General features: G+C 39.4%; 1 protein-coding gene across 2 annotated transcripts in view; it reads right to left on the reverse strand.

Moving 5' to 3' along the window:
- Positions 1-336: 336 nt before the first annotated feature.
- cep85l (centrosomal protein 85, like) overlaps positions 337-16,290 on the reverse strand; it is a 289,277-nt gene continuing 273,323 nt past the window's right edge. For both annotated transcript variants that reach the window (XM_060850775.1, XM_060850767.1), the window contains exons 8-13: positions 12,778-12,932; positions 9,270-9,387; positions 8,089-8,139; positions 7,099-7,206; positions 2,572-2,794; positions 337-599 (exon numbers count right to left, since the gene is read on the reverse strand). In XM_060850775.1, coding sequence (XP_060706758.1) covers positions 436-599; positions 2,572-2,794; positions 7,099-7,206; positions 8,089-8,139; positions 9,270-9,387; positions 12,778-12,932 — 819 coding nt within the window. In that variant the 3' untranslated portion in view covers positions 337-435. The remainder of the gene's footprint in view (positions 600-2,571; positions 2,795-7,098; positions 7,207-8,088; positions 8,140-9,269; positions 9,388-12,777; positions 12,933-16,290) is intronic.

The following is a 16,290-nucleotide window of genomic DNA, read 5'->3' on the forward strand; positions in this document are numbered from 1 at the left end:
TGATCAGGCAGAATTCCACCCTGGGTCCTCAATCCCAGCAAAATGCCTGAGTGACACTTATCAGTGGACCTTACACAAAGATGACAACGTAGGGCTTGTGAAATTTCCTTTGCCTTCATTAAATCCAGTCTCAGACTCCAATTAACAAAACAAAATAATCAAAGGAAATATCTTTAAATTAAATTATATGTGTGGAAGGTCGGTTCTATCTTCAGTAGTTTTAGATTAGAAACACTTAACTGCAAACAAATGTTCATACATTCCATATTATTCTATAACAACATCCTTCATTAAAGCAATAAAGCTTCATTCATGGCTCATTTTTTTCATATGTTAGCTGCAATTTTGTTTTATGGCTCTCTAATAGAAGAGCACGAGACTGCAACAAAGCAATATTACAGTCAGTGCTCATATTGCTACAAGATAAACACATTGTCACTGAGTTATACAGTTGTCACCCATATCCTGAGCATATCGATCGGATATTATGGTCCTTAATTCATCAATATCTTTCCGTAACTGACAAACATCAGATAGCTTCTTTGAAAGCAATTCTCCACGATGGGAATGTTCTCCTTCATCGCCTGAACAATGCAGTGCTGTTAATGAAACAGAAAAAGTTAAATAGTATAGAAATCACACAATACAAATCCCTTATGTGTTGTGTGTGTCAAATGGTAGTTGTGTGAGTATTTGTTATTTCCACATTATTGTCCGAGCTTTGTGCTGTGTAGTGAAAACAGGAAATCATATTTTAAATCTTTGTTCAAAGGTATTTAGCAAAAGTACCATGTGGCCAGTGGGGAAAAGATGTAACAGATTGATAGGATCTGGATACACTGCTGTGGTGGATGGTGAAAGCATACTCAATCATGATGCTCAAAAATGGAAACAACAATTTAGTGGATTATGGAGAAAAGACCAGAACCTAATGAGATAGCTTTTATATATGACCAGCAGAGGTATGTGGAGTGTATGGTCTCCTGGGCTGCATCATTCTATAATTCCATGGATTGAATTTTCTAGGTTTTCAAGGTCAGCTAAGAAGATAGGGAGACTGGCAAAATGACCTGGGGGAGGGAAGTTGGGGATAACATTCTTTGTCTTCCCACTAACATGCCATTTTGTTGACAGCAGGAAGGCCAATAAGCCGCTGAAAACGACCAATGAAACGAGGCCATATCCTGCCTTGACAGTCATCTATAAGCAAAGGAGTTTGGAGCTCGATGCTGTTTGGGAACATTTTCAGCTTAATCCTAATCGCCTTCCAGACAGGTTGTCTTTGCTGCGTTACTCGATGTACATGGTGCTGGCCATCTGCTTAGCAACAGTACCATCAGTTCCCTGAGGTCTGAACTCAGCCTGGTTCTCAGAACCTCGTGTGTCTGGAGCTAACATCCCCCAACCTCATTTAGCCCTCCCTGAGGTATTTGGCCAGCAAGGTCCCCTCATCCTGTAGCTGCTGCCTCAGCAATGGCCATGGCTCATGATGGCACTGCTGAAACTGCCATGTTACTGCTCCTCTGATTGAGTTGGTAGCGCTCTGGTGGGGCACCACCTTCCTTATTTGGGATAGCGGTCACTTAATTGGACATCACCAGGAATGTGTTTCTCACCCCTTCCCTAACTGGGTGACCTCCTGTTTTTGGACCCAGTGGTAGGACCTCCGCTGTCTCAGTAAAACTTAATTCTACAATCTGTATTATATCTCTTCCATGGATTAGTAACAACTTTGCTTTGACTTGTATGGATTAGTAACAACTTTGGTTTGACTTGTAACACATGTTGTAAAGTGACAGCAATGTGACTTAATCCAAAACTCAGACAAGGAGTATCTACAGCACAGTGTTACTATTTTTTTTTGCTATAGTTCTATTCTTTGCAGACAATGATAGACCTCCATTAGTGTACAATGTGAAGATAAATAAACTGAATGGATCATCTCCAATTGGATCCATTACAGCAGCAGGAGAGAAAGAACTTTTATCCCATTGGTGTGCAATGGACTCCTGTCAAGTTCCTGAGGCGAAAGACAAGGTTAAAAGTGAAAGCAAGGAAAAGTAATAATACATTAATCCATGGTCAAAACGATCGAACTGGATGTGGTGCCTATACTTACACAGTCCCAGTGTGTGTATTAGAATGGGCCTGAAATCATACAAATTAAATGCCTTAAGTAATCACCATGACTTCAGTACACACTTTCTAGAAAAGGATAATGGGTCTGCAGTGAAAGTTCTGTATAATTCTAAAAAATTTCAGTTTCTCTTTGCTGTCACTCTAGATTTTTCTAGAAAATATGTTGAAGTGTAAAGGGTGATTGTTACCCTTTACTTTCTGTGCTATGCATTCTTGAAATAGGATTACCATCTGACATTTAACTATGAATAAAAATAGGAAATCAAAGTGCAATAAAAAAAAGACTTGTCATGGTGACTGAATTCCACCAACAGGGCCTGGTCTAATTATCTTTTGCCCTCTGACCTTGAATATACTTAATACTACCCTCAATCTGAACTCACCATCTGCAAAACTATGAGGTCAAGAAGTTAAGTTCAAAAATATGCTTACATTGTATCCCGAGTAACAAAGAAAGATTTGGCTCCTTGCCCTGTGCTCTCTGAGTAAGGATATTGCATAGTGCACGTAGGTCACGTAGACAGTAGGACATTTCTTTCAGTAGCTTTTCAATGGCTGGTGTTTCATCTGCTAAGCTTTGCTTGGGCTCTTCAGTTTCTTGTGATTGTTCCTCCAAAGTTGAATTTTCTGGTAATCTTTGGTTCTTTGATGAAAACTTCAAAGACATGAAAAAAATATTTTGAGCAAAATTACAGCACAGAAAAGTATTAAAATCTTTATTGCTGCTTTTCTTTTCCAATTGGAGCTGACTAACTTCCTTTTACTGTCTGTTCATGGGATGTGAACGAACCCAGAGTATTTGTTGTCCATGCTTAACTGTCCCTGGGCAGTGGTGGTAGTTGATGGTGAGCTGTTTAATTGAATTGTACTTTTGGGAAGGGAGTTGCTGGATGTTGACCAAGTGACATGGAAGGAAGGAGAATCCAAAGGGTTTTTACAAATACATTAAGGGCAAAAGGATAACTAGATAGAGAATAAGGTCCCTCAAAGATCAGCAAAGCAGCCTTTGTGTGGAGCCGCTGGAGGTGGGGGAGATCAGTCTTTACTGTGGAGAAGGACATGTAGAATGTGGGGAAATAGATGGTGACATCTTGAAAAAATGTCCATATTACTAATGAAGGGCTTTTGCCTGAAATGTCAATTTTCCTGCTCCTCGGATGCTGGCTGACCTGCTGTGCTTTTCCAGCACCACTCTGATCTAAACTCTGGTTTCCAGCATCTGCAGTCCTCACTTTTGCCTCAGAGAGGCTGAATAGGCTGGGGCTGTTTTCCCTGGAGCATCAGAGGCAGAGGGATGACCTTATAGAGGTTTATAAAATCATGAGGTGCATGGATAGGATAAATAAAGAAAGTGTTTTCCCTGGAATGAGGGAGTCCAGAACTAGAGGGCATAGGTTTAGGGTGAGAGGGGAAAGATAAAGAAGAGGCCTAAGGGACAACTTTTTCATGCAGAGGGTGGCGCGCGTATGGAATGAGTTGTCAGAGGAAGTGGTGGAGGCTAGTACAATTGCAGCATTTAAAAGGTATCTGGATGGGTATATGAATAGGAAGGGTTTAGAGGGATATGGGCCAAGCACCAGCAAATGGGACTACATTAGGTTGGATAGTTGGTCGGCATAAATGAGTTGGACCAAAGGGTCAGTTTCCACATTATAGATCTCTATTACCCTATTAATGTTGATATAATTTCACAACAGAAGAATGGTAGTAGTGCAGGATGTGACCATTGCCCCATTCTCCAACTCAGCATCCCATCAATTCCATTCTCCTTATTGTTCCTTATAAAATAATTGTCTAATTCCTTTCTGATTGCCTTGATTGAACCTGCCTCCACCACACTCTCAGACAGTGTACTTCGAACCCTAAATACTTGCTGTGAGAAAAACTTAAGCTTCTTTTACTAATTTCAATAAATCTGGGCCCTCTCTTTCTTGATCCCTTCACAAGTAAGAATATATTCTCTGTTTACTCTGTCCAAATGGCTCATGATTTTGAGGTTGGAGGAGAACCTCCAAGTGGTGGTGTTCATCTGCTGCCCTTGTCTTTCTGAGTAGCAGGGGGGACACAGGTTTAGAAAGTGTTGTTGCAGGAACCTTGGTGAGTTGCTGCAGTGTGTCTTGTCCTCCTTTTTCTTATTTTAACTGCTTTGAGTTAAAGGTCAAAACCCAATAAGTGCTGAGGCATTTCTGTGGGTGGACAGCCAAGTCTTTTTGTTCTAACACTGCTCTAGTTTGTTCTGAATCCCGACAGGATGACCTCGCATTTTCCCTGATTAAACCTCAGCTACTACAACATTTCCCACTCGCGTAATCTGTCTTTGATACTTTGTAACATTTTATTTAGCATACAATTTACTGTGCTTCTTCATGACCTTTGCAAACTTGGTTATACAATGCTCTATTCTAGCATAACAATATTGTGGTCATGTGGAAAATATGCATACTGTATGTTGGATCTGGATTTCAAAATTGAGGCACATGGATGTGGTCAGTCGTGTCAAGGTTTGATTTTAAAAACCAAGAAGTTAATTTGAAGCAATAGTCCAAACCTATCATTCCAACGAAACATGTGAATGGAATAGACTGGTTGGGAGAACACTGTAGTGTTGATGGATAAACATTTTGGGTTCAATCTTTATCTTTGGGAAATAGGCAATAAGAATCACATGATCAGGAATCAATAGGCCTTTAAGAGATATCCATCATTGTACCATAGCATATAACCGGAGGGTATAACAAAATCACACTCCATCTTACCTCAGGTTATCTGAAGCATATTTCATTGTTATAACTAATGGCTGAATATTTGCCCAGACATGTACATGCCTGAGGAATGTAACGTTTGTACTTAATTATTAGTTATTATAAATGTCTATTGGATTCAACAATACATACTCATGAAAATGGTATTCATGACCAGATCCCTTTGTAATTTCCTTAAAATGAGCATTGCCACATCAGACAAAACACTTTGCTAGAGGCAAACTCACATCCTCATTCTCAAATATAAGGTGGCCCCTGTCTACTTCCATGTAGTCTTCAGCTGGTACCTTCGTTTTTGCCTATTTTTTGATTTGCTGTATGCTAATAAATGTTAACACTACTTATTTTTAACATGACACTCAATTTTCTTTCGAAGTGCCTTCTAAATTACTTTTTTTTGTTTCTCTTCTACTACTTTTGTAGTTCTCATCTTTTGTGTTATCAGTCTTCATTTATTATGCTCTGTTCAACTAAATTATTGCTTTAATCTTTATGGCTACCAATAGAAATACAATCTTTGTCACACTGTTTACTTAAAAGCAAAATATGTTTCACAACTATCAAATCAATCATGTAGTTAAAGAAGTCCCACTGCTGCTCTGCAATTTTCCAAAGCAAATATTCTCGGCAAACTCTTCATTATCCACTAAGTACAGTGTACAAAATTGGTCATGTCTTCCAGTCTCATCTTCAAATGACTAAATGCTCAGCCGTCACTACCCTGTGAGTCTATACTTATTGCTGCATGTGGGTCCCAATTCATATCTAATTATCTGTTGCAGTTACCATTTTTCCAAGCAGATCATCTACTCTAAACTCTGCTTTATCCACTAAATTAGTGTGCTATCCTGTCAATGCTCTTCAATTTATTGATCTGCAGGCTCCACTGAAGCTTCAATTCCACATGGTCTAGAAAGATTTAAGTTCTTTACTGAAGTCAATAATTCCTGCCAAAAGTTCAAAAACACAACTCTATCAAGTTTTAGTTCTTAATGCTGAAACTTTTAAATTATTATGGTTTGCAATTGCCAAAAGTATTTCAATTAAATTAGAACTATTCATTATATTTTATTGATGCCAAGGGATTTGGAGGTGAACTCTTCCAATCAATAACTTCGGATTAATTACATTTGATGTCAAAAGCTTTAGGTTATGTTGAAAAATGTTAGGTACACTGGTTCTCTCTGCAATTATGAACTAAGATGTCTGATGTTCAGTTATGGTTCTGATCCTAGAATCACCAACAATGAAATATGTAGGCCTCATGTAAAGAGAAAACAGCTGAATCAATGTTATCTAATTTTTCAATAATAATTCTTCAAAATAAAATGAAATGAAGTCATAACTGGCCTCACTAGCCCATTGCTCCCTTTATAATGACTAATTTGTCAGTAAGATCTATACACAGTAAACTTTGCTGTCATCTATTTTATGGTTGAAACAAGAAAAGCTGTTTCAGTCGTTATTACTTTTTGGAAATTGTAACATTAACTCAGCCCTATTATTAATGCTGTAATCTTTAAAGGGCTCAAGGATGATGATTGGCAGAAACATTTCTGTCTTTGACTTTTAGATCAAAATTCTGCTGTTTCACATTTTTCTCTTAATTAAGAATTCATTGTTCAATCAACAGTGTTTGAATGCTTCAAGTTACATTCCTAAACCTACTCCACATATTTTATTTTTGATGTAAAGGTCAACTTCACTTAGAGAGCAACAACATTTGTTTTAATCTGGGATGGGTTTCATTGCTATTTGCCTTAATTTTAAAATGTGTATCCCCTTATTTTGAAAATTTTTCCAGGCTCTTGCCATCCCTATCTCTGGAATTCCCTCACACCTGACTTGGAAATTTTTTGTGCTCTTTCATTTCCAGCATTTTGTGCTGAATTTTCAATCCAGCACTGGTGGCTGTGTTTCAGTTGTCTTGACTGTAAACTGTTGATGTCCTTGCTAATTTCACCCCACTGCTCTCCTCCTTTAAGATATTCCTTAATACCTCTTGAATTAAACAAGTTTTTGGCTATCTCCTCTGTCAAAAATGCCTTAGTGATAGCACATTCATTGACTGTGTTGGGATGTTTTGCTACGTTAAGGGCATTATGTGAATTCAAGTTGTTGCTGTTTACTTTTTATCATAATACCACCATTATGCAAATGAAGCACATGGCAGAGGTAATGTAATCTGCCTACTCACTTCTTCCATGAGTTCCTTCAGTAGCTGCAGATTTCTCTGGGTCTCTCCAAGCTCTTTCCGGAAGGTCTGCGAGGCAGACTTTTCTTGTGTCAGCCTTTCCTCTAAAGCCTTCAAAATATATTACAAGTTAGTGAACATCTGATCAAACAAATGACTAATATCTCAACTCCTATACTTAATGCACTGACCAATGAAGGCAAGTGTGCCAAATATCTTCTTCACCAACCTTCATCAGGAATGAGGAAGGGCTTATGCCTGAAACGTCAATTCTCCTGCTCCTTGAGTGCAGCCTAACCTGCTGTGCTTTTCCAGCACCACACTTTTGACTCTGATCTCCAGTCCTCCTAATACACAACATTGTCCAAGGCTAGGGAAATTAACACGTTGTTTCATTATCTAAAGAGTGCAAATGGTACTGACCATTGTGCAATCGTCAGCCACTAATAGCATCTTAATGGAGGGTATGCATTGATGAAACAGCTGAAAATGTTTTGGTCTAGGACATTACCTTTGGACCGCAGGAGGCCTGGGTTGAAGTCCCACCTGCTCCAGAGGTATGTAAGAGCATCCCTGAGCAGGATGATTAGAAAATATCTAGCTTTTTGAACCCCTGGAAGAATGTTGAACTAAAATGATTGGCCTCTAGCAATGGCAACCAGCTTCTTTTGTGCTTAGTCTGAGTAGCCAGTGGACAGTGCTTTTTTCACCAGGATTCCACTGATTTCAATTTAAGCTCTGTCAAATGCTGCATTGATGTCAAAGGCAGTCACTCTTACTTCACGTCTTGAGTTCAGGTCTTTTGTTCATGTTTGGACTAAGATTCCATTGATGTCAAGGATCAACTGATTCTGGCAGAACTCCAATGGAGTGTCCATGTGAACATCATTTATATTTATGATACACCATATTTAACGTATGTAGTGAAAATCACTGCTTTTCATGTCGTCTTCACTAGTGCACACTTTCCAATTCAGAAAAAAGATGATTTACCTGTTTCTCCAGGTTACATTTTTTTATTTGTTGTTCTTGATTGTCAATGACCTGCAGACAAAATCAAAAGCTATGCATCAGTGCAGTGGTTCTAGACCGACAACTGAGATTTACATTCACTCCATCATTTCTATACTTTATGCTGTCACAAAGCCTCACTCTTCACCAATAGCTGCAGGTTTATCTTCAAGGAGCTATGTTGAGTAAGCAGACATGTATAAATACAGACGATCAGGAGGTAAAGATGCTGTTTTTAAGGAAGTCAATCTTACATGCTACTGGCCCCACACCAGCACAGTTCAAGTTATACCTTGCTGGCAATTTCTCAAATAAAGGGGAGAGAGAAGAAGAAAACAGAGAGAAGGAAAAGGAAGAGAAGGTGAATGCTGGCAGGAAGGGTGCTTAGGATGGAATGCGGAGAGGGGGGTCAGCAACATGTGCATGAGTGTGGCTCTCAATGGGATCCTGGTTTCTGCTATTAGCTCCTTCAATCAGACTCTGAAGGCTTTTGGACGAAAGTCTCAGCACAGGAAGCCGCAAACAACCCCAGGAGATAAGGGTCCCTGCATGGCCATCTCTGGCACTTTACTCAAAGGCTAGTGAAAACCTCTCCCTCAAAAACCTGGAGAAGTTGCATAAATTGAAATTCTTAAATGTGGGCTCACAAGTTATAGATTTTATCACAGAAAGCAATTGTTAGTTTTTTATAAAACCTATTGAAGCAGTAAATAAAAACCAAAAGAACTGTGGATGCTGTAAACCGGAAACAAAAACAGGAATTGCTGGAAAAGCTCGGCGCTTCTGACAGAACTGTCTGAGGGAGTGACACTGGAGTCAAAATGTGAACTAGGATTTCTCTCCATGGCTGCTGCTGAGCTTTTCCAGCAATCTCTGTTTCTGTACCTATTGAAGTAGATTAGTTTTGTTGAGGCTTATTGTGGAGTGAGCCACAAGGGAACAGATTGAAAGAAAGTTCAGAATATTGCTTCACAGCATCTGGATTTTCTTTCAAGAGAATCTTTTATTTTTTGGATGAGACTCCTGGAAATTTTGGGTGGAACCCTAGCCCCCCTCAACTATGACCTCTCCCCAGTGTAACATGTCAAACGGTTTGTCTCTGTACATTTTATGATATTAAAACCCAATACCATCGTATTGTCAGAGCACAGGGTGACACTAACCTTGTTGGCATGTTCACACATTTTCCTGAGGTAGTCGTTCTCGCACTGGAGCTGCTTCATGTCCAGCATGGGAAGCCGAGCTCCATCTTCTAGGCACTTCTCTACTTTCTGTTGCAAACTGAACATAAAATGCAGCAAAAGTCATCAACCTGAAATGTTGCCCCTGTTTTTCTCTCCTGACAAATGCTGCCTGGCATGTTTCCAAAACCTTCTGTTTGTATTATAAAGTTAACATATCTGATATAGACATCCCATAATAGATATTCTGAAGCAGGTAGTTCAAGAAGTTAAAACAGCTGCATATTAGATTAGAGTCCCTACAGTGTGGAAACAGGCCCTTCGGCCCAATTAGTCCACACCGACTCTCCGAAGAGTAACCCACCTAGACCCATTTCCCTCTGACTAATGCACCTAACACTAAGGGCGATTTAGCATGGCCAATCCACCTGACCTGAACATCTTTGGACTGTGGGAGGAAACCCACGCAGACAACGTGAAAGCTCCACACAATTGAACCTGGTACCCTGGCGCTGTGAGGCAGCAGTGCTAACTACTGAGCCACCGTGCCACCCAGAAAATGTCAGCTATTTTTTGTTTTATGAAGAAAGTCAATCACGTGCAATAATTGCCAAAAAGAAAGGTACTACATTATTTAAAACAAACAAACTACAAATATCTGATAGCCTTGAACAACTCTTTGGGATTGAGCAGTATGTCAAAACGATCAGACCAGGATTGTTGGGCCCAATTTTAAACCATTCAAAATCCATCCACTTACAAACCAAATTGAAAATCAAGCTTCTTAAATTCTGCACTGGCACTGATATGGATTTTCATTTCTCGGATTTGCATCAGGCTGCCAAAAACTGATCATCAATTTATGGAGGAAAGTTCCCAAACGTAGGAGAAAGTGGGTACTGCAGATGCTGAAGATGAGAGTCAAGATTAGAGTAGTGCTGAAAAAGGACAGCAGGTCAGACAGCATCCGAGGAGCAGGAAAAATGACATTTTGGGCAAACATCCTTCAGCAGGAATGCCTTCCTGATGAAGAGCTTTTGATTGAAACGTCGATTTTCCTACTTCTCAGATGCTGCCTGACCTGCTGTGCTTTCCAGCACTACTCTAATCTTGCTTCTAAATGTCGGAGCTGTACGAACAATCCTCATCAATGAACACCTTGTTGTGTGAGCTGCTTGTGAAGGTATGGGGTTTCTGCCATCATCTTATTTTAGGGTATGGACCGTCAGGGTCTACTTGGTTTGGTGTGGTAATGGAAAATCACTTGACAGGTTAGCAAATAAAAAAATTATTTTCTTAAACAAAATACATGTTAGCAACTAAGTAAAAGTTAAACTGACATGATATACATTATTACAGAAGGAGACCCTGGATGGTTAATCTGACTCCTTCAAGGTTCTATGATATTCTGCCATCAAGCCCATATGACATAATGAATGGTAGAATTTAAGCCACTCCTCAACATTAACCCTTTCAGACCCCTACACCACTGAAGTTGCTGCCTTTATAGGAGAGGCAGGGGGCGTGGAATTAGGGGAAAGGGACTTATCAACATGAGTTATTTTACAATTGTCATACTCTTAGAGGCATAGATACTTGTTAACAGCAATCACATTTTGGTTATTTTGGTTGTGGGTAAAGTGTCGGAAAGGTTATAAGAGATAGGATATAGTCATCTAGAAAGGAATAATTTGATTAGGAATAGTTAACATGGTTTTGTGAAGGGGAGGTTGTGCCTCACAAACCTTGAGTTCTTTGAGAAGGTGACCAAACAGGTGGATGAGGGCAAAGTGGTTGATGTCATGTAAATGGATTCCAGTAAGGTATTTGATATGGTTCCCCATGGTAGGCTATTGCAGAAAATTCAGTGGCATGGGATTGAAGGTGATTTGGCAGTTTAGATCAGAAATTGACGATCTGAAAGAAGTGGTGGTTGAATGGGAAATGTTCATCCTGGAGTTCAGTTACTAGTGCTGTACCGCAAGGATCTGTTTTGGGGCCACCGCCGTTTGTCATTTTTATAAATGACCTAGATGAGGGCGTAGAAGGGTGGGTTAGTAAATTTACGGATGACACTAAGGTTGGTGGAGTTGTGGATAGTGCCAAAGGATGTTGCAGGTTACAGAGGGACATAGATAAGCTGCAGAGATGAGCTGAGAGGTGGCAGATGGAGTTTAATGCAGAAAAGTATGAGGTGATTCACTTTGGAAGGAGCAACAAGAATACAGAGTGTTGGGCTAATGGCAAGATTCTTGGTAGTGCAGATGAGCAGAGATCACAGGGTCCATGTTGCCACCCAGGTTGATAGGGTTGTTAAGGTGGTGTATTCTGTGTAAGATTCTTGGTAGGTAGATGAGCAGAGAGATCTTGGTGTCAATGTTGCCACCCAGGTTGATAAGGTTGTTAAGAAGGTGTATGGTGTGTTAGCTTTTATTGGTAGAGGGATTGAGTTTCAGAGTCATGAGGTCATGTTGCAGCTGTACATGGTGTGGCTGCACATGGGAGTATTGCATACAGTTCTGGTCACTGCATTATAGGAAGGATGTGGAAGCTTTGAAAAGAGTTCAGAGGAGATTTACTGGGAAGTTGCCAGGTATGGAAGGAAAATCTTACAAGAAAACACTTAATTGAGACATATAAGATAATCAGAGGATTAATTAGAGTGGGAGCCTTTTTCCTCAGATGGTGATGGTTAGAACGAGGGGACGTATCTTTAGATTGAGGGATGATAGATATAGGACAGGCATCAGAAGTAATTTCTTTACTCAAAGACTATTGGGGCGTGGAACGCACTGCCTGCAAAAGTTGCAGACTTGCCAAGTTTAAGGGCATTTAAATGGTCATTGGATAAACATTATGGATGAAAATGGAATTGTGTAGGTTAATGTGTTTCAGAAGGGCCTGTACTGCAACTATAATGTTCCATGTAAATAAACAAACTTCACTCACAGGACCAGCAGTGCAGGCTCCCATCGAATGTGATCCTGGCATTTTTACTGCGATCAGTATCTGAATTTTCAGAGACAAACTGTTTTAATCTATTGAATAATTTAGTATTAAATGGGGAATATGGGAAAATTTAATCTGGCTACTGGCCCATTCACGCAGAAAAATAAAACTGTGCGTGATCGAAATTTATTTTGAAGCATACCGCTCATGTGTGAGTGGACCTCTCAAAATTGATAGGAACCTTGTTAAAATATTTGAGTTGGGTTCTATGACTTTTGTAGAATGCTAACAAAATTGACAATGAACTTTGTTCAACAAGATCAGCAATCTGTAAAGAGAATCTCAGGTGGCTATTGAAAATCACCATAAAAATCTCTGCAGCAAAACTGAAGACAAAGAACTGTGAAAGGGGATCCATGGGAACAGCAGATGATTATAAATTAACTTCAATAATCTTCTTTAATTCCCTTCAAATAAATATCTGTTGCATGACACCCTAATCCACACAACGATGTAAAATTAATAACTGAATGGATCATACCTTTGTACAGTGGCAACTAATGCCTTTTCCCTTTTCTTCTGACTCTCCAGAAGCACCTCCTTCTCTCTACAAAGGATTCGATTCTCCCCAAGCTTTTTCTCCAAATCTTTGAACGTATCCTGAAATTTTTCATTTTTTTCTTCAAGTAAAATAAGCTGCAATGACAATAATAAAATGTGATAATGAACAATATCTTTCTTCTTAGGGACAATGAATTACAAACATAATGGATAGAGGGTGGAATCTAGTAGGAGTCTGGCCTACAATGAAATGTGTAGTAGATTCAGGCAATGAGTGCAGAAAGGCCCACCTCGCCATGGTGACCTTTTATGCTTTACACAAGTCGTGCTATGAGGTGTTTGCTAGGTAGTGGTGAGATGTCAATTTACAAGGCATTATTTATTGTTAAATGCCTTGTTAATGGCTCAACTTGCATCATTAATGTTCAGACATCCATCTTAATAAATGCATCAAACAAGCCTGGCATCTGGAAAACCTGACATGGAACCCAGAGTGGGAATCTGGTGGATTCAGTTGCTGATTGCTGCAATGACCTCAATATCTTCGGTGCACACCTCATGTCCACAGACACAGGCATCTGTCATGTCAGCCTCAGGGCACATTTCAAATCAACTGACAGGATGCTTTTGCACTTTAATGTTGCACCTTGGGCTGCACTGGCAACCATCATTGTAACACTGCAGCAAGGAAACTGTGCACTTACAGCCACACACCCAGCTCATGGACTGGAACAGGGTGCAGATCGAGGCTATTCACTCACTTAAAGCGCTCACTCACTTTGAGCATACCTGGATGCTATGTTCTGCCTGTCCTTCCAGCTTTGTCCTGTCAATAGGTGATAAGAGGCTCATTTTACTTTGGTCTTGCATTGCCGTTTACTGCAGATGACAAAGTCAGTGAGCAGGTTATACTTGTCAGCAGGCCTCAGTCTGGTCAATGGAGATAGCCTTCACTCAGAAGTTCCCAACTTACTCCCCACAGCAGTGGAATGAGGCCCTTAAGTAGACATTTATTGGCCAATTGGTGGCCAGGTTCAAAGGTCATCCTAAACATAATTGTAGTGAAGACAGGAAGGCAGTAGTGTTTAGGTAACTCACCCACTTACTGAATTCAATGCTGTTCCTGCCTCGAATCTCACAACTATTGAGAGCAAAAGATTCCTCCAATGTGTTATAGTGATATGAGCTTTGGGTTTTTTGAATAATCTCACTTCAAGGAATATAGAGTCATAGAGATGTACAGCATGGAAACAGACCCTTCGGTCCAACCTGTCCATACCGACCAGATATCCCAACCCAATCTAGCCCCACCTGCCAACACCTGGCCCATATCCCTCCAAACTCTTCCTATTTATAGGCCCATCTAGATGCCTTTTAAATGTTGCAGTTGTACCAGCCTCCACAATAAAACATTCAACTTAACTTCAGTTCCTGGATCTAATATGTGTAACAACATGGAACACAATGGATTTTGGAGGCAAAAACATTCTCATTTCTCTTATACTCCTAGATTGAACTTTCCAATCATATATTCACCCCTCTTTTAGCATTAAAAACTGTGCTGGTCTAAATCAGAAATAACCTTCTCTGTGTCTATGATGATAATGTATTATCCCACTTCAGGGTCCTTGTTCTCGCCACAGCCTTATCTACCAACCACTTCCACATCATTCTCATAATACTCTCCCCATTGGGATTGTTTATGTTTGAAGAAAGAAAATCAGTTGACAGTCCAGTGTAGTAGTGAGGGAATATTGGACAGTTGGAGCTGTTGTCCTTTGAATGAGATGATAAAGGCCTTATTTGGCTGTTTGAATTTAACTAAAATATCCCATGGTACTGTTCCAAAGAACAGCAGGACAGTTATCCCCAGAGTCCTGGCTAATATTTCTCTCTAAAGCAAAAATCACAAAATGGATGTCTGTCATTATTACAGTGCTGTTGTTGCTGAGCACAAATTAGCCACCAGGTTTTCTGGATTATAACAGAGATTACACTTCAAAAGTATTCTATCGACTATAAAAGCACTTAGCGAGGCTCTGTAGTCATGAAAAGCATGATGTAAAATGCAAGTCTTCCTTTCCTTTTATTTCATTCTTTTTATAATGGCTGAAATAGCTCGAAAAATAGATTCTCTTTCCACCTTTAAACTGTTACTTCCATAGAAGTCAAAGACTTTTTATTGGCTCTTTCAGTTTCTTTTGACTGATGTTAAAATTCCTTGGTGCTTTATCCTTACTTTTTAAACCTCCTTCAGCTCTACAGTACTAATCCGTCTGTCAACCCCAAACACCAGAAATCTATCTCTGCTAACTTTGCTTCCCTGTGAAGTATTCTCCTTCCCTTTGCCACATTACTGGCTGCCATCCATTTAGCTTTCTAAACCCACAAACGTCCTACCTCCTTACCTGATCCTTTCCTCCAAGACTTTGGCTACTCTTCCTGTTGTCTCTTACTTAGTATTTTCATCCTTTCCATTAACCACCTTGAAATGCCTTTTGATGCAAAATGCAATATAAAAGTATCATAGAATTGTACAGCAGATGAGAAAGCTATTTGATTCATTAGACTGCGCTGATTTTTTTCAAAGAACAGTCTTGTGTGTCCCATTCCCTATTCTTTCCTCATTAGCTGACAACTTTTTTTTATATTCACATATTTCCCCAAGCGCCCTTTGGTCACTATCATTTAATGCAATTTGACCACCATTTCAAATAACGCCCAAAACTGTCATTGCATGAAGATCTTCCTCGCGTCACTTCTGGATCTTTAGCCAATCAATTCAATTCTATGCCCTCTGGTTATTCACTCATCAACCAAAGGAAATCGTTATTGATTCCATTTATAAACTTCCTGATTTAAAAACTCCTCTTAGCCTTCTCTACTGAAGAAAAAAAATTCCCAACTTCTCCAGCAATGTCTGCATAACTTATCCTTGGGACAACTCCAGTAAAACTATTCCTTAAAACCAACACAGTATTCCAAACTTTTCTTGTCTGCAAATGGACATAGTATTCCAGCAGAGGCTGTTCTAGTGATTTATAGAGGACTTAGTACAATTTGTTTTTATACTTCAGGCCTCTACTTATAAAGCCAAGGATTCCATTTGCTTTGTGAATTGCTGTGATATCTTTGAAGGTAGCAGAGCAAGTTATGTACACAAAGAACCATGGTCTCTCTATCCTTGCATGTCTTTTAATATTGCATTCTTCATCATATATTATTACCCTATTTCTTTCCTTGTAAAATGTATAAAATCTATAAAGTGCTGCTTTAACATTAATGCATAAATCCTATTTTGTATTATTTTACAATGTATTACCTGGAAGAAATTTTGATTTAATTCAACATAAAGTTATACTGAGTTCAGAGAAACTTTAACTTCCATAGGTGCATAAGCTAATTCATGTTTAGGAAAATTACATGAAATATGAGACAAATAATCTATCTCAGAGAATTGAGTTCTCAAAAATCAGATCGATATGTGATGATC

The sequence above is a fragment of the Hemiscyllium ocellatum genome, chromosome 3, assembly GCF_020745735.1.
Source record: "Hemiscyllium ocellatum isolate sHemOce1 chromosome 3, sHemOce1.pat.X.cur, whole genome shotgun sequence".
NCBI lineage: Eukaryota > Metazoa > Chordata > Chondrichthyes > Orectolobiformes > Hemiscylliidae > Hemiscyllium > Hemiscyllium ocellatum.